Here is a 19,519-nt window from a genome sequence, read left to right as displayed (position 1 = left end):
CGAGGCCGCTGTTGGATCACCTGCGGCACTAGCTGCGCGTTGCCCTCTGTGGTTGCCGTATGCGGTCGCCCTACCTTTCCAGCACGTTCATCCGTCACGTTCCCAGTCCGTTGAAATTTTTCAAACAGATCCTTTATTGTATCGCTTTTCGGTCCTTTGGTTACATTAAACCTCCATGGAAAACTTTCTCTTGTTGCAACAACACTGTGTTCTAGGCGGTGGAATTCCAGCACCAGAAAAATCCTCTGTTCTAAGGAATAAACTATGTTGTCCACAGCACACTTGCACGTTGTGAACAGCACACGCTTACAGCAGAAAGACGACATACAGAATGGCGAACCCACAGACTGCGTTGTCTTCTGTATCTTTCACATCACTTGCAGCGCCATCTGATGTTGAAAATTGTAATTACTGTAATTTCGAAAGTTTGTCCGCCTGAAAATGTACTTTGTTCCAAGCATATTGCAACTAACGGTGTATTTTTATCGCTGCTCGTTTAGTTTTTATTGCCGTTTCAAATATACCGGTCATTTTTGAAACACCCTGTATGTTATGTAAACGTTGTATTTCGCAAACTTGCCATCAGCCAGACAATTTAACAAAAGGGTCAGAAGTGTCTAATTTAGGGCGTGTAATGCGACATGAGCGGCTCAACCTCTAGACGAGTTTAAGCCAAAATATTTCGACATGAAGGAACCGTATGTGAACCCGAACATCTTTGAGATGTTGGCTAGCAGTGTGAATGAGGATGTCCCCTCGTCAACCACTGACCTTGTTGTGGCAGGGCAGCTCGCGTGCTTTAGCGATACAGGTAGCTGTAGGGTTGGTGCAGCCACAACGGAGGTGTACCTGTTGAGAGCCTGTGCAGTAGTTGCAGGGGCAACAGTCTGGATGACTGAATGACCTGACCTTGTAACACTACAAAAACGGGCTTGCTGTGCTGCTACTGGGAACGGCTAAAGCAAGAGAAAACTACAGCCGTAATTTTTCCCGGTGGCATGCAGCTCTACAGAATTGTGAAATAATGAAGGCTTCCTCTTGGATAAAATATTCCGGACGTAAATTAGTCAAGCATTTGGATCTCCGGGCAAGGGCTACCCAGTAGGATGTCGATATCAGGGGAACAATATCTTGCGTTCTACAGATCCGAGGGCGGAATGTTAGATCCTTTGCTCGGGCAGGCAGGTTAGAAAATTTAAAAAAGGAAATGGATATGTGCAAGTACTACATAGCAGTAATTAGTGAAGTTCGGTGGCAGAGGGAACAGGATTTCCAGTCAGGTGAATATAGGGTTATAAATACAGTCAAATAGAGGTAATGCCGGACTGAGTTTAATTACGAATAAAAAATTGGAATGGGGGTAACCTACTCTGAACGCGTTATCGTAGCCAAGATGGACACTGAACCCACGTCCACTACGGTAGTACAAGCCGTGGAAGCCGTATAGTAGAACTTTCCGCAGAGCATTATTTAATCATCCTAACATTTGGTTTAAGAATTAGGAAAGAAAGTTGTATACATCGAAGGGATCTGGAGACGCTGGGGGTTTCAGATTTATTATATTTTGGTAAGACAGAGTTTTCTGAAACAGAAGTTAAATTGTGAAACATATCCAGGGGCAGATGTGGACCCTGACAATAATTTATTGATTATGAACTGTAGATTAAAACTGAACAAATTGCAAATACTGTAGGTATGACATTAAAGAGATAGGACATGGATAAGTTGAAAAAACAAGAGGTTATTGATAGCTTCAACGGAAAAAGGAATACAATAGCAGACGAATGGGTGGTTTTAAGAGATGAAATAGTGAAGGTAGCAGAGGAGGTAAAATAGGTAAAAAAAAGGCCTAGTAGAAGTATAGGATACCACGGAAAATATTCAGTTTAATCGATGACGGGAGAAAATACAAAAATGCAGCAAATCATGCAAGAGAAAGGGAATATAAACGTCAAAAAATGAAGAGTAAAATGGCTGAGCAGGAATGGCTAGAAGACAAATGTAAGGATTTAAAAGCATATTTCACCAGGAGAAAGCTAGATATCGCCAAAAGGAAAATTAAAGACGCCTTTGGAGAAAAGTGACGCAGCTGGATGATTATCAAGAGCTCAGACGGGAAGCCAGTCCTAGGCAAAGAAGGGAACGCTGAAAGGAGTATACAGAGTGTCTGCACAAGGGAGATAAACAAGAAGACAGTATAATAGAAATGGAAGAGGACGTAGATGAGATGGGAGATATGATACTGCGAGAAGAATTTGACAGAGCACTAAAATATCTGACTTGACCCAAGGACCAGGCAGTAGACGACATTCTGTCAGAACTACTGATAGCATCCATTTGGTGTGCGAAATACCCTCATACTTCAAAAAGAATATAATAATTCCAGTTCCAAAGAAAGCAGCTGCTGACAGGTGCGGAAACTACCGAACTGTCAGTTAAATAAGTCATACTTGCAAACTACTTAAACGAATTCTTTACAGAAGAATGGAAAAAGTGGCTGAAGCCGCCTCCAGGAAGAGCAGTTTGGATTCCGGAGAAACGTAGGAACACGAGGGTCAGTACTGTCCCAAGGACTTATCTTAGAAGACAGTAAAGGAAAATCCACGTTTATAGCTTTTGTAGACACAGAGAAAGCTTTGGAAAGTGCTGTCTCGAATACCTTCTTTGAAATTCTGAAGGTCGTAGGAATGCAATACAGGGAGCGAAAGGTTATTTACAACTTGTACAAAAACTTGTCGGGAGGTATTACATTCGAGGGGCATGAAAGGGATGCAGTGGTTGACAAGGGAGGAAGACAGCGTTGTAGCCTATACCCGATGTTATTGAATCTGTACATCGATCAGGCAGCAAAAGAAACCAAATAATAATGATTTGGAGCGGGAATTAAAGTTGAGAGAACAGAAATAAAACTTTTAGGTTTGTTGATGACAATGTACTTCCGTCAGAGACAGCGAATGACTTGGAAGAACAGTAGAACGGAATGAACAGTGTCTTGAATGGAGGATACAAGATTAACACTAACAAAGGCAAAACAAGGATAATGGAATGTAGCAAAATTAAATCAGGGGATGCTGAGGAATTACATTATGAAACGAGGCGCTTAAAGCGGCAGATGAGTTTTGTAATTTGGGCAGCAGAATAGCTGACGATGGTCGAAGTAGAGAGGACATAAAATGTAGACTGGCAATGACAGTAAATGCTTTTCTGAACAAATTTGTTAACACCGAATATAGACTTACGTACTAGGAAATCTTTTATGAATGTGAATATCTGGAGTGTAGCCACGCATGGAAATGAACCACTTACGATGAACAGTTTTGACAAGAAGAGAAGAGAAGTTTTTGAAAAGTGTGCTGTAGAATAATGCCGAAAATTAGGTGCGTAGACCATATACCTAATGGGACGGTACTGAACAGAATTCGGAAGACAAGAAATTTGTGGTACAAGTTGGCTAAAGGAAGGGATCTGTTGATAAGACGCATTCTGAGGCATCACTGGCTCACCAGTTTAATACTGGAGGGAAGTATGTGGGGTAAAAATCGTAGAGGGAGACCAAGAGATGACTACTGTGAGCAGATTCAGAAGCATGTAGGGTGCAGTAGTCACTCAGAGACGAAGAGGCTTCCTCTGAGTAGCCTATTATGGAGAGTTGCATAAAACCAGCCTTCAGACTGACGGCCACAACAACGACAATAAGAAGGTGGTCAGTGACAGAGACAATTCAGAATTTCTTCCGTTAACATTTTGTTCGTGGTGTTAGATGATCGCTCCGAGAAATGCCGATCAGAAATGAGAAAACGAACGTCTGGGCAACGCAAACGGAGCAAAGGTGTCAACTAGCGCTGCAAATGGCCAAAAAACGAAGCACACTGAATATGTTAGACTTCCGCACGTGGTGATATCGGCGATCACGAAGATGCGCGTGCACAGCAGAGACAGCCTGTGCTTTGAAAACAGCATGGCAATGCAATAACTGTACTTAACGTAAAGGGTGACATATCAGAGAAGGTCATGGTACCGACTGCAATGTTATTCTCAGTTTGTCGAGCGTGAAAATTCATCTGTAATTAGCCAAGACGATTTTCTACGTCGAAAACCTGCGTTCCGCGTCGGATGGCGTGATGGGAGCTCCCTTGAAGTGATGTGGATAGTATGACTGCTGAAACCTACTCACTGCTGACCGTGGAGTAGATTTTACCTCAGGATATGAGATCTGGCCCAAAACGTCAAGCCTGGCACCTATGTCGAACACCTGTTTTTCTTCAGTTTAGACGCAACAGTCGTAGCAATTTCAGCGCTGCTGTCATTCAGTATGATTTAACGCTGTGTGGCACTGCGGTACCCACTGCGCAGTGAACTGCTTATCGTTTGGCCTCAAGTTGTGGAAGTAATTTCATTTCATTCCATATTCGTTGCTACAAATAATTGAACTGTAACTGAACTTGAACGTCAATGTTACGCCCAAAGAGGAAAGCTTACCACTACCATTCGTCGTTTCCGTGTCAGTATATGGTCATAAGGAAGCGCGAGCTGAAAATGTCAGCACTGAGGGAGATGTTCCCCCGCAACATTCCACTCCCCGCGGCGGCAACAGTGCTTACTCCATTGTTCCATAAGCAACACATTGCTATGCCTCAAGAAAAGGTGAACAACCTATACGTTCGACTGTAACGGTAGCTGAGTGATGAAGAACGGTGTGGGGAAAGACTGCTGCGCAATAAAAATTTACTGTGCAGTAATAATTTCCTGCCGGCCATTGTGACCGAGCGGTTCTAGGCGCTTCAGTCTGGAACCGCGCGACCGCTACAGTCGCAGATTCGAATACTACCTCGGGTGTGGATGTGTGTGATGTCCTTAGGTTAATTAGGTTTAAGTAGTTCTGAGTTCTAGGGGACTGATGATCTCAGATGTTAAGTCCCATAGTGCTCAGAGCCATTTGAACCATCTGAATAATTTGCTATGCTAAAAATGACGTGTGGAAGTATTAGGTGAAAGCGTATTACAGCTCCTCACTTACGGTCACTCACCGTCACTTACTGTGTACTGAATCAAAACACGCTACCCACTGATAGTTTCCATACGTTGGCTGTTGTGTCGAGGATAAAGGCTTACGACATCTATCGACAAATTTTGGTCCGAAGGAGGAGCGAAACTGTAGCTGCTGATACATCGTAACTGTTTTTCAATGGTTCAATTTCAGCATAAATATCATTAAATTCAAAGGACTCTTGAACATCAGTTGAATGACTTGTGTTTCCTTCATTATTACTGGCCACTGCAGTCATGTCATACTGTTTACCTATCTGGCTAAGAATAGGTATAACATGTACAATAATGACTCGAGGAAATAAAATTTTACTAACTGATAAATTAATAAATAATAATTATTCCACAGTCACATGAGAGATTACCCTCAACCGGTTTCCACTTCTCCAACTTGAATATTAGATGATGGGTTTTTGTCGATTCCTTTATCACTATACGTTGAGGTAGAAGCAGATTTCAGGCTGGATAAACTGGTCTCACATTTTTTCCTTTATCCTCTTCCTCCACTATTAACACGTTTTTATAAGGTCGCTTTCTAGTGCCTGTTTGTTCGGTAGAAATTCTGCAACTAATGAACTAGACACATGAAGCTTCCAACATGTCTCAAAAATGGATAACAATTTAGTATTATCTAGGTTTAGTATCTGGAGTGCCGCTGAGGATTCTTTGCTTTTCTGTCTGTTTATCTGATCAATACATATTTCACAATTGCTTTCAGATTAACTTCCCAATGAGCTAGAGACTTGAAACTTCTAAGATAACTCCAAACTCGAGGACAATGCAATACCAACTCGCTTCGTTGTTAGTGTTTGGTGGAAGATACTTTGTACACCACTGCTGTTTCCCCCTTTTGCTGTACCAGTCACGCTAAGAACAATTGCTGATAGGTCTCCATGAGGGCTAGAATCTCTAATCTTTTACCTTCATGGTCTATTCGTGAGATATACGTAGGAGAAAGCTATCAGGTAGAGAAACGGAAATAAACCTTAAATTTTCTACGTGTCTGTGTTGTAATCTCTTGCAAATGTGTCAGTCGATTCAGAAATTTCAATAACACATACACACACAAAACTAAAAAAAAAATATTTAAATAAAAAACTTTTTAATGTAACACCTTTTTAAAACCTCCTAGCCACATACAGATTGCTACCACCACGTAGTCCTCAAAATTTGTCCTTGTGAGTTTTTAATACCTGTAAAACGATTTGTGAAATATGAAAAGAAAAACGTGGGGTGCATGCCCCAGATAAACGATGCATGAGTTATTCACTAACAATTTTAATCTCACCATAAAAAAATGTACTGTTGTGTGATTTTTCTCAACGACAGCTCTCTCTATACTCATTACTATTATTTTTTGATTTTTAAATTTTACAATTATTGTCATACCTATAAGGAATTCACAAGCATAGAGTTTCAGGATATATGCATGGGGTTTCGGATTTCTAGGAGAAATTATTTTATACTTTTTAGTCAGCTTTAAAACCAAGTTACATTAAAACTTCATTTTTATTTAAATATCTTTTTTTCTTTTTCCTTCATTGCCACAGACTTATGTTTAGATTTCAGAATGCTAAGATCACCGAAATCAAGCTTGCACCCTTGCACACGAAACTTACAACAGTCCAAAGATAGTAGATAATTGATAGTCGGATATTGACAATATAACTGCATTCTGGGAGTTCCCCCGTACTGGGCGCTGTTGACAGGTAACAGGCGTTCGCGACGACGGTAATCTTTATGAATAGCGAGGGGAATCCCAGAGCCGGCATAGTTGCATTAATTCTTTAGTTCGGCATTGGCGGATGCTATCTCCCATGAACCATGGACCTTGCCGATGGTGGGGAGGCTTGCGTGCCTCAGCGATACAGATGGCCGTACCGTAGATGCAACCACAACGGAGGGGTATCTGTTCAGAGGCCAGACAAACGTGTGGTTCCTGAAGAGGGGCAGTAGCCTTTTTAGTAGTTGCAGGGGCAACAGTCTGGGTGATTGACTGATCTGGCCTTGCAACAATAACCAAAACGACCTTGCTGTGCTGGTACTGCGAACGGCTGAAAGCAAAGGGAAACTACAGCCGTAATTTTTCCCGTGGGCATGCAGCTTTACTGAAATAGTCCCCCATTCGGATCTCCGGGCGGGGACTACTCAAGAGGACGTTGTTATCAGGAGAAAGAAAACTGGCTTTCTACGGATCGGAGCGTGGAATGTCAGATCCCTTAATCGAGCAGGTAGGTTAGAAAATTTAAAAAGGGACATCGATAGGGTATAGTTAGATATAGAGGGAATTAGTAAAGTTCGGTGGCAGGAGGAACAAGACTTTTGGTCAGGTGAATACAGCGTTATAAATTCAAAATCAAATATGGGTAATGCAGGAGTAGATTTAATAATGAATAAAAAAAATAGGAGTGCGGGTAAGCTACTACAAACAGCATAGTGAACGCATTACTGTGGCCAAGATAGACACAAAGCCCACGTCTACTACAGTGGTACAAGTTTATATGCCAACTAGCTCTGCAGATGATGAAATTGATGAAATGTGTAATGAAATAAATGAAATTATTCAGATAGTGAAGGGAGACGAACGTTTAATAGTCATGGGTGACTGGAATTCGAGTGTAGGATAAGGGAGAGAACGAAACATAGTAGGTGAATATGGGTTGGGGGTAAGAAATGAAAGAGGAAGCCGGCTGTTAGAATTTTGCACAGAGCATAAATTAATCATAGGTAACACTTGGTTGAAGAATCATAAAAGAAGGTTGTATACATGGAAGAATCCCGGAGATACTAAAAGGTATCAGAGAGATTATATAATGGTATGACAGAGATTTAGGAACCAGGTTTTAAATTGTAAGACATTTCCAGGGGCAGATGTCGACTCTGACCGCAATATATTGTTTATGAACTGCATATTAAAATTGAAGAAACTGCAAAAAGGTGGGAATTTAAGGAGATGGGACCTGGATAAACTGACTAAACCAGAGTTTCAGGGAGAGAATAAGGGAACAATTGACAGCAGTGGGGGAAAGAAGTACACTAGAAGAAGAATGGGTAGCTCTGAGGGATGAAGTAGTGAAGGCAGCAGAAGATCATGTAGGTAAAAAGATGAGGGCTAGTAGAAATTCTTGGGTAACAGAAGAAATGTTGTTGTTGTTGTGGTCTTCAGTCCTGAGACTGGTTTCATGCAGCTCTCCATGCTACTCTATCCAGTGCAAGCTTCTTCATCTCCCAGAACCCACTGCAACACACATCCTTCTGAATCTGCTTAGTGTAGTCATCTCGTGGTCTCCCTCTACGATTTTTACCCTCTACGCTGCACTCCAATTCTAAATTAGTGATCCCTTGATGCCTCAGAACATGTCCTACCAGCCGATCCCTTCTTCTGGTCAAGTTGTGCCACAAACGTCTCTTCGCCTCAATCCTATTCAATACTTCCTCATTAGTTATGTGATCTACCCATCTAATCTTCAGCATTCTTCTGTAGCACCACATTTTGAAAGCTTCTATTCTCTTCTTGTCCAAACTATTTATCGTACATGTTTTACTTCCATACATGGCAACACTCCATACAAATACTTTAAGATATGACTTCCTGATACTTAAATCTGTACTCGATGTTAACAAACTTCTCTTATTCAGAAACGCTTTCCTTGCCATTGCCAGTCTACATTTTATATCCTCTCAACTTCGACCATCATGTTATTTTGCTCCCCAAATAGCAAAACTCCTTTACTACTTTAAGTGTGTCATTTCCTAATCTAATTCCCTCAGCATCACCCGACTTAATTCGACTACAAGCCATTATCCTCGTTTTGCTTTTGTTGATGTTCATCTTATATCCTCCTTTCAAGACACTTTCCATTCCGTTCAGCTGCTCTTCCAAGTTCTTTGCTGTCTCTGACAGAATTACAATGTCATCGGCGAACCTCAAAGTTTTTATTTCTTCTCCATGGATTTTAATGCCTGCTCCAAATTTCTCTTTTGTTTCCTTTACTGCTTGCTCAACATACAGATTGAATAACATCGGGGAGAGACCACTACCCCGTCTCACTCCCTTCCCAACCACTGCTTCCCTTTCATGTCCCTCGACTCTTATAACTGCCATCTGGTTTCTGTACAAATAGTAAATAGCCTTTCGCTCCCTATATTTTACCCCTGCCACCTTCAGAATTTTAAAGAGAGTATTCCAGTGAACATTGTCAAAAGCTATCTCTAAGTCTACAAATGCTAGAAACGTAGGTTTGCCCTTCCTTAATCTAGCTTCTAAGATAAGTCGTAGGGTCAGTATTGCTGCACGTGTTCCAACATTTCTATGGAATCCAAACTGATCTTCCCCCAGGTCGGCTTCTACTAGTTTCTCCATTCGTCTGTAAAGAATTCGCGTTAGTATTTTGCAGCTGTGACTTATTAAACTAATAGTTCGGTAATTTTCACATCTGTCAACAGCTGCTTTCTTTGGGATTGGAATTATTATATTCTTCTTGAAGTCTGAGGGTATTTCGCCTGTCTCATACATCTTGCTCAGCAGATGGTACAGTTTTGTCAGGACTGGCTCCCCAAGGCCGTCAGTAGTTCCAATGGAATGTTGTCTACTCCGGGGGCCTTGTTTCGACTCAGGTCTTTCAGTGCTCTGTCAAACTCTACACGCAGTATCGTATCTCCCATTTCATCTTCATCTACATCCTCTTCCATTTCCATAATATTGTCCTCAAGTACATTGCCCTTGTATGGACCCTCTATATACTCCTTCCATCTTTCTGCTTTCCCTTCTTTGCTTAGAACTGGGTTTCCATCTGACGTCTTGATGTTCATACAAGTGGTTCTGTTATCTCCAAAGGTCTCTTTAATTTTCGTGTAGGCAATATCTATCTTACCCCTAGTGAGTTAAGCCTCTACATCCTTACATTTGTCCTCTAGCCATTCCTGCTTAACCATTTTGCACTTCCTGTCGATCTCATTTTTGAGACGTTTGTATTCCTTTTTGCCAGCTTCATTTACTGCATTTTTATATTTTCTCCTTTCATCAATTAAATTCAATATTTCTTCTGTTACCCAAGGATTTCTAGTAGCCCTCGTCTTTTTACGTACATGATCCTCTGCTGCCTTCACAACTTCATCCCTCAAAGCTACCCATTCTTCTTCTACTGTATTTCTTTCCCCCATTCCTGTCAATTGCTCCCTTATGCTCTTCCTGAAACTCTGTACAACCTCTGGTTTAGTCAGTTTATCCATGCCCCATCTCCTTAAATTCGCACCTTTTTACAGTTTCTTCAGCTTTAATCTACAGTTCATAACCAATAGATTGTGGTCAGAGTTCACATCTGCCCCTGGAAATGTCTTACAATTTAAAACCTGGTCTGTCTTACCATTATATAATCTATCTGATAACTTTTAGTATCTCCAGGCTTCTTCCATGTATATAGCCTTCTTTTATGATTCTTGAACCAAGTGTTACCTACGATTAAGTTGTGCTCTGTGCAAAATTCTACCAGGCGTCTTCCTCTTTCATTTCTTTGCCCCAGTCCATATTCACCTACTACGTTTCCTTCTCTCCCTTTTCCTACTACCGAATTCCAGTCACCCATGACTTAAATTTTCATCTCCCTTCACTATCTGAATAATTTTTTTTGTTTGATCATATATTTCTTCAATTTCTTCGTCATCTGCAGAGCTAGTTGGCATATAAACTTGTACTACTGTAGTAGGTGTGGGCTTGGTATCTATCTTGGCCACAATAATGCGTTCACTATGCTGTTTGTAGTAGCTTACCCTCATTCCTATTTTCCGATTCATTATTAAACCTACTCCTGCATTACCCCTAGTTGATTTTGAATTTATAACCCTGCAGTCACCTGACCAGAAGTCTTTTTCCTCCTGCCACCGAACTTCACTAATTCCTACTATATCTAACTTTAACCTATCCATTTCCCTTTATAAATTTTCTAACCTACCTGTCCGATTAAGGGATCTGACATTCCACGCTCCGATCCGTAGAGCGCCAGCTTTCTCCTGATAACAACATCCTCTTGAGTAGTCCCCGCCCAGAGATCCGAATAGGGGACTATTTTACCTCCGGAATATTTTACCCAAGAGGACGCCATATCATTTAATCATACAGTAAAGCTGCATGCCCTCGGGAAAAATTACAGCTGTAGTTTCCCCTTGCTTTCAGCCGTACCAGCACAGCAAGACTGTTTTGGTTATTGTTACAAGGCCAGATCAGTCAATCACACAGACTGTTGCCCCTGCAACCACTGATAAGGCTGCTGCCCCTCTTCAGGAACCACACGTTTGTCTGGCCTCTCAACAGATACCCCTCCGTTGTGGTTGCACCTACGGTATGGTTATCTGTATCGCTGAGGTACGCAGGCCTCCCCGCCAACGGCATTGTCCATGGTTCATGGGGGGGGGGGGGGGGGGGGAGCACAGAAGAAATAGTGAATTTAATTGATGAAAGGAGGACACATAAATACGCACTAAATGAAGCAGGCAAAAAGGAATACAAACGTCTCAAAAATGAAATCGACAGGAAGTGCAAAATGGCTAAGCAGGGATGGCTTGAAGACAAATGTAAGGATGTATAGGCTTATCTCACTAGGGTTAAGATAGATACTGCCTACACGAAAATTAAAGAGACCTTTGGAGATAACAGAACCACTTGTATGAATATCGAGAGGTCAGATGGAAATCCAGTCCTAACCAAAGAAGAGAAAGCGGAAAGGTGGAAGGAGTATATAGAGGGTCTATACAAGGGCGATGTACTTGAGGACAATATTATAGAAATGGATGAGAATGTAGATGAAGATGAAATGGGAGATACGATACTGCGTGAAGATTTTGACAGAGCACTCAAAGACCTGAGTCGAAACAAGGCCCCCGGAGTAGACAACATTCCATTGGAACTACTGACGGCCTTGGGGAGCCAGTCCTAACTAAACACTACCATCTGGTGAGCAAGATGTATGAAACAGGGGAAATACCCTCAGACTTCAAGAAGAATATAATAATTCCAATCCCAAAGAAAGCAGCTGTTGACAGATATGAAAATTACCGAACAATCAGTTTAATAAGTCACAGCTGCAAAATACTAACGCGAATTCTTTACAGCCGAGTGGAAAAGCTTGTAGAAGCCGACCTCGGGGAAAGACAGTTTGGATTCCGTAGAAATACTGGAACACTTAGACGAAAGATTAAGGAAAGGCAAATCTACGTTTCTAGCATTTTTAGTCTTAGAGAAAGCTTTTGACAATGTTGACTGGAATACTCTCTTTCAAATTCTGTAGGTGGCATGGGTAAAATACAGGGAGCGAAAGGCTATTTGCAATTTGTACAGAAACCAGATGGCAGTTATAAGAGTCGAGAGGAATGAAAGGGAAGCACTGGTTGGGACGGGAGTGAGACACGGTTGTAGTCTCTCCCCGATGTTATTCAATCTGTATATTGAGCAAGCAGTAAAGGAAACAAAAGAAAAATTCGGAGTAGGTATTAAAATCCATGGAGAAGAAATAAAAACTTTGAGGTTTGCCGATGACATTGTTATTCTGTCAGAGACAGCAAAGGACTTGGAAGAGCAGTTGAACGGAATGGATAGTGTCTTGAAAGGAGGATATAAGATGAACATCAACAAAAGCAAAACGAGGATAATGGAATGTAGTCGAATTAAGTCGGGTGATGCTGAGGGAATTAGATTAGGAAATGAACCACTTAAAGTAGTAAAGAAGTGTTGCTATTTGGGGAGCAAAATAACTGATGATGGTCGAAGTAGAGAAGATATAAATGTAGACTTGCAATGGACTGGCAATGGAAAGCGTTTCTCACCAAGAGACATTTGTTAACATCGAGTATTGATTTAAGGGTCAGGAAGTCGTTTCTGAAAGTATTTGTATGGAGTGTAGCCATGTATGGAAGTGAAACGTGGACGATATGCAGTTTAGACAAGAAGAGAATAGAATCTTTCGAAATGTGGTGCTACAGAAGAATGCTCAAGGTTAGATGGGTAGATTACAAAACTAATGAGGATGTATTGAACAGAAATGGGGAGAAGAGAAATTTGTAGCACAACTTGACTAGAAGAATGGATCGGTTGGTAGGACATATTCTGAGGCATCAAGGGATCATCAATTTAATATTGGAGGACAGCGTGGAGGGTAAAAATCATAGAGGGAGACCAAGAGATGAATAGACTAAGCAGATTCAGAAGGATGTAGGTTGCAGTAGGTACTGGGAAATGAAGAAACTTACACAGGATAGGGTAGCATGGATAGCTGCATGAAACCAGTCTCAGGACTGAAGACCACAACAACAACATCTCCCATTCACAGGAAGAGATCTGAGGAACAGGGATGGGTTGAATTTAAAGGTTTCTTTAATGTCGTTAACAAGTTTTTCCATTTGTTTATTGGTCTCAGTTATAATCACTTTTTTAAAAAGAAAACGAACTGATAATTGGTGAAGGGAAAGCAGACAAAACTTCAACTCGCCGTCGTAGGGTGTCAAAATTTACAGTTTCTAAATTGAATCAATTTATTTGATAAAATTTCCATTGTTTTCAAATACTGGCTTATTATAAACAAAGTAAAGCAAGCACTGGTCCTTTAATAAGAATTCCGAATAACAGTCATGTGACACCAGAAGCGGTATAGCATTCCTGTGCGATGTACCTTTCACCATTTCGCGTCCATGTAATTGGACTAGCGTTTTACACGCTACTCGTTGCACGATTCTTTTTTTCCGTTCGTCGAACAGTCACTGTAAAAGTGGCCACTTCAACCTTCTGTTGGTGGAGATTTAACAATAATATTGAGGACTAGGTGGCGCTGAACTCTGTCATCAATCGTTGACTTTCGAACGTTGCCATCTTTGGACATGTTCTGAAACCTAATATGACAGCAAAACTTATCTTACAAGAGCAGTCTGATATTAGCCAGCTGAGCACCCTTGGGGATCCGGACTCTTGAAAGACTTAGGTCCCACATGAGACTTGGGTCGCAGGGATTTGCCGCATCCCGTCAACTTAACGACCCCCCCCCCCCCTCCCCTGTATGATTATTTTGAAAGTTCTCATTACTGACATGGATTATGTGATCATTTTGGCTGATCACGTCCATACGCACTGTACAATGTTTGTATCCAAATGGTGGTGCTGTATTCCACGGCGACAGGTCCCCTGTTCACACAGCTTGCATCGTCCAGGACTGGTTTTGCGACCACGAGGATGTTATTGTCGCATCTACCCTGGCCCCTACAGTCATAAAACCACAATATTACTGAGCCTTTGTCTCCTACTTAGGAGAAAAGCGTTGTGATCGCTATCCATCGTCATCATCGATACCTCAGCTTGCCGCTTTTTTAAGGGAAAATGGTATCAGATACTCTTGAAAACTGTACTCCGGATGTATTCTGAGACGCCTGAAAGTTGTTTTCCGTTCCAACGGATTTTCTACACCGTACTAGACATCGTTTTCTTTTTTTCCTTGTTTTGCCCACTCCTTGTTTGCCTTACTCCACGCTCTAGTACCCACAAAACTCAACTATTCAAGGATGTACACAGAACCAATAAAGTGCTTCTGGGTTTGAGGCACGGTTGTCGTCTGTAAAATACCGACGTTTCGGCGACTGTTGCAAGGCGCCGTCCTCAGGTTGTATTGCTAACTGCTGAATGAGCAATAGTTTGGATACTTATATACTAAGGAGGAGTTTTGTCATTGGAGGTGAGGGTGTCGAGGAAGGGTATTAGTTCATTTTATTGGTCGTTGCATTGCGTACTGTCATTGGCGGAAATGGGCGTTTGCCATTGGTGGTTCCTTTACTGCTTGCCACGGGTGGAAATCGGCGAATAGGATAACTGGCTAGTATCGGCTAGGCCGCGTCAGCGCTCTGTGTACCCTCCACCGCTGTGGCCTGCGGCACGCCTGTTGCACTGCGAGAGCTGTCCTTCCGCAAAGCTGTCACTGCTGGCAGGCAAGACGCCGGAAGGCGGTACCCTATTTCTATAGCCACTCTAATCTTCCTCCTCAAGGTAAACTGTTGTTTCGCCAGTACGCGGGCCTCTCGAAATTCCATCTTCATCTTGCACTGTTCCTGATGACCTGCCACCGCTGTTTTGTTGTATTGTTTGAGGCCGATGTCTCTCTCGTGTTCAGTTAGCCTTGTGCTCATTGGCCGGCTAGTCTCACCGGCATACACCAGTGCACATTAGCACCTGATTTCATAAACTCCAGCGGAATGAAACTTGTCAATTGTATCTTTCGTCCAGCCCAGAAGGTCTTTTATTTTCTTGTTGCTACGAAAAATCGGTTTAATCCCGGCCCGACGCAGAATTTTGCCCAGACGTTCACTAACCCCTTGTACATATGGTAGCATGACGGTATTCTGTGATTCGTTCTGTATTTCCCTGTTGCCCTTCTCCTTCAGCGCTATGTTTTTGTGTTATCATCCTCATCTCGTAGCCATTAGCTCCAAAAATGGATCTGAGGTTCTGTAGCTCAGCTTGTAGGTTGTGTTCATCACTGATCCTGTAGGCTGTCTTAGTTAAAGTTTGCAGGGCCGAATTCTTTTGCGTAGGATGGTGGTGGGAGGATGCATGCAGGTACCTGTCCGTGTTGGTGGGTTCCCTATAAACTCTGGGTCCAAGTTTCCCCTCTGGCTTACGGTAAACTCCCACGTCGAGAAAGCAGTAAAGCAAACTTCAATGGCAAACGCCCATTTCCGCCAATGATAACACACAATGAAAAGAGCAATAAAATGAACTGATACCCTTCCTCCACACCCTCACATCCAATGACAGCACTCCTCCTTAGTATATAAGTATCCAAACTAGTATTCAGCAGTTAGCAATACACCCTGAGGACGCGCGCGCCTTGCAACAGTCGCCGAAACGTCGGAATTTTACAGGCGACAATGCTGCGTGAAACCCAGAATAATTTTATTGGCTGTGACAACGGCCGTGAAAGCCTACGTTTACATGTACACATAATCTTAAAAAAAAACACTCCCTGTTTGAGAGGTAGCTGCATGGACCAAAAACAAGACAAACATGTCCAGTAAAGTTGGGCTCTAAAATGCATATTTTAAGACAGGGACGGCTAGAAATTCTACACGCGTGCGGTGCTCCTGCACATGTGCAACTTCCGGGCCACAGCGTGCACGCTGCAGCCGTCAGCGGACTTGTAGTGCATGTTTCTACGCACAGATGTCGCTCCTCTGTTACACAAAGTGCGTTATCGACACCTCGTATGTATATCACAACCTGGGCTGTATCTGTAAGATCTGTTGCTTCATCGAGCACAACAGAGAAAGCAACAAAGTATTTAGTCTCATTTATTAGCTGCCTGTGCAGATCGCAGCCATAGCACTGATACGTCTTGTGACTGTTTGTTTGGATAGACTGATTTCTTGAAACCTACTAACGTTCGTGGGACACACAAGTTCTGCAGCATCAATCAGACACCCTTTCACAAACTCCCCTTTGGAAAAGGGTTTCCCAGATTGTGCAATTCTTAATGCGATTTTAAAACTCGCTCGCTGTGAAGATTTAGTGTGGTTGTCATTCTGGAAAATGGAAAACAGTACGTTGTACAGCGTACAGTAAAACAGACGTAAATGTAACACAAAAAACTAAGAGCTCAAGAAGTATCAGTTACTTTGACGTACAGTAAAATCGAGATGATGTGTCTCATCCATTTTCTGAAGGACATTTAATTTTGCTTGCCGTTCTTCACTGTTGAGTACGCTACACTCGTGTTTGTGATATGTATTGTAATGTCTTTCAATTGAAAACTTACGCTGGACGCCTATTATTCGGCGGCACAGCAAACACTGTGTTTTCACCAACGGCTACAAAAAAGAATTGCAGATCCCAGTCATTTTTAAACGACTGAGAGCATAGATCTCCCGTCCTTTGCTTTTTCATAGTACTTGCCATTTCTCAGTACTTCTTTGTTAAGGTTACAGTCACAAGGGATAAACGAGACTGGATATGTTGCGCTCTTGCTTGTACCAAAGGGAAGTGGAGCCGCCGCCGTTCATTTAGGACACACGTCTAATAACAGATGTCGCTATCGCTCGCTGTCGCACACGTGCGCACATGTGCAGCGCTTCCGCACGTCTGCACGCTGTGCAGCGTTTGGCCGGCCCTGTTTTGAGAGTTATGCTCATCTTCGCTACTGTGAAGAACATCTCTTCTATTGCATGCTCTTTGCTGTTACAATAAACCTAGAAGTGAGGACTTGCCGCCTGTTATTGTCACGAATGCGGGATGGCAACCCTGCTTGAGGAGGTACCATTTCACCATCGTAAAAAATTTTGGCCAAAATTTGTGTTGGGTATTTTCTGTACTATGAGATCCTAGAGAATATATTTGCAGGATAATAATATATGTACATACTACGTAACATAAAACAAAATTATGGTATTCTTGCTAGATTCGTATTATTCCGGTGATGCCTTCCAGTCTTGTTCATCTGAGCAGTCTGTTTCTATTGGGTACTCCTCTTCATCATCATTTTCAGCTTGAAAGACCTGCCTCATCCATTCTTCGCTCGAGAGCAGTAGATCTAACGCCTTTTCTAGGAAAGGTTTACTGGTTTCCTTTGGCTGCGGTCTCATACGTGTCACTTATGGATCAAATGTCAGTAGTAGCCTGTTTATTATATCCAAACCGTATTCATATCGTGAGAATTTCCTGAAACAGACGAAAGTGCTTAGTGCGAGTCTCGGCGGCTTCTTCTAATAAACTGTGGGTTCAACGACAGTTGGGCATACACGAAAATCTTGTATACAGGGGAAGACAAGACAAAGGATTCCGTTGATGTAAATCAACATACAGTCCTGGTGTTTCAAAAGTATAAGCAGCAAATCAGTCTATGTCTATCTGATGCCCACCGGAAATAGCCTCTAGAATATCCCTGAATAGAAGAGTTGCAGAACTATATCTGTTATTTCTGCTGATGTTTCAGCGTCTGCAAAATGTCTTGTGCTCCTATTCCCATCTATTTCCCTAGTCTTTCATCTACAGCTAACCCCAAGTGACTTCTAAACATCTCTTGTGTGACTTTTTTTCGTCTCTTGAATAAGTTCGTTTTACTCTTTTGAACGGATTTGCATCTTCTTGATGTTTGCTCTATACAACAAATGATACAAAAATTCGAAACATCTAATTTTGGCATGGAGTGTAAGCAGGCTGACCTGAAGATCTTGCATCACCCTGGTCCCCAGAACTCCTGAAGATAGACGTTAACTGTGGATATTTTATCACAGACACTGTCCCTTTGACTGTTTAGAGATGCCACTAAACCTTTCCAAAGACACACACACACACACACACACACACATACACACGCGCGCGCGCGCGCGCGCTTGCGCGCGCTCGCGCCCACACAAGCACAACACAAGAGAAAGTGAGAGACAGAAAGAGAGAGAGTGAAAAGAGTTGTTGCTTTGTGTAAATCTTAGAGTATGCACCGAGTAACGATAAGATCTCAACCTACGTGTAACGCTACCCGGATAATAGCTCCGAAACGTATCGCCAACGATAGATAAGAAAATCCCTTTGCGATAACTGAAGCTTTGAGAAACACTTTTAGCGAATCTTACCATCCTGAGCGTGACTGCCCTTCTGTCAAGCGGGAGCTGCTGTCGGACTCCGTGAACCTGAGGACCACCTAAGAAGGCAGCGATGGAAACCAGGGCGCTTCCCACCATAGCTCGTGGATTGGTGGGAGGTCTGTTTGGCAAGGCCAGCAGGTAAGAACAGCACTCTTCTTTTCGTCACATCATTTCTGACAACCAAAGCAGAAACCTAACTAAACTTCGGTATCGCGTATTTACTGCAAGAAGTACACAATATGTGGGGTGTATCAAATCAGCTACATAATGAACCCATTAACGCACTACCAGTACTGAGAAGCCCTTGAAAATACTTAGAAGCGCATGTTAAACCGGTTGTTTGCGAACACTGGAAACAAAAGTAGTGTCCATAAATGCGAAATGAATAACTGTAAGTAGGCTGTTTAGGTTTTTATGTTGGTAACGCCACGTAGCGCTCTGTATGATAATCACTGACTGTGCTGTGTGCGATCTGAGGGTGGTCGGCATTGTTGCAATATTTGCCATTGTAGTGTTTGGCAGTTGGATGTGAACAGCGCGTAGCGTTGCGCAGTTGGAGGTGAGCCGCCAGCAGTGGTGGACGTGGGGAGAAAGATGGCAGAGTTTTGACAGCGGATGATCTGGACATGTGTCCATAACAGAGAGTAAATTTGTAAGGGTGGATGTCATGAACTGATATATATATATATATATATATATATATATATATATATATATATATATATATATATAACTTTGGAACATTATTAAGGTATATACATTGTTTGTTCTCCATCAAAATCTTTCATTTGCTAACTATGCCTATCAGTAGTTAGTGCCTTCTGTAGTTTGAAACCTTTATTCAGCTCGCAGTATTTGCGCTCGCTGT

General features: G+C 42.2%; 1 protein-coding gene across 1 annotated transcript in view; it reads left to right on the top strand.

The window, feature by feature from the left end:
• Window positions 1–18,640: 18,640 nt before the first annotated feature.
• The window catches only part of LOC126281563 (leucine-rich repeat-containing protein 55-like), a 43,942-nt gene continuing 43,063 nt past the window's right edge, over window positions 18,641–19,519 (top strand). Inside the window, exon 1 of the mRNA XM_049980637.1 lies at window positions 18,641–18,789. Coding sequence (XP_049836594.1) covers window positions 18,722–18,789 — 68 coding nt within the window. The 5' untranslated portion in view covers window positions 18,641–18,721. The remainder of the gene's footprint in view (window positions 18,790–19,519) is intronic.

This window comes from Schistocerca gregaria, chromosome 7 (assembly GCF_023897955.1).
Source record: "Schistocerca gregaria isolate iqSchGreg1 chromosome 7, iqSchGreg1.2, whole genome shotgun sequence".
NCBI lineage: Eukaryota > Metazoa > Arthropoda > Insecta > Orthoptera > Acrididae > Schistocerca > Schistocerca gregaria.
Note: the sequence above shows the minus strand (reverse complement) of the source record. Positions and strands in the feature narration are given on the sequence as shown.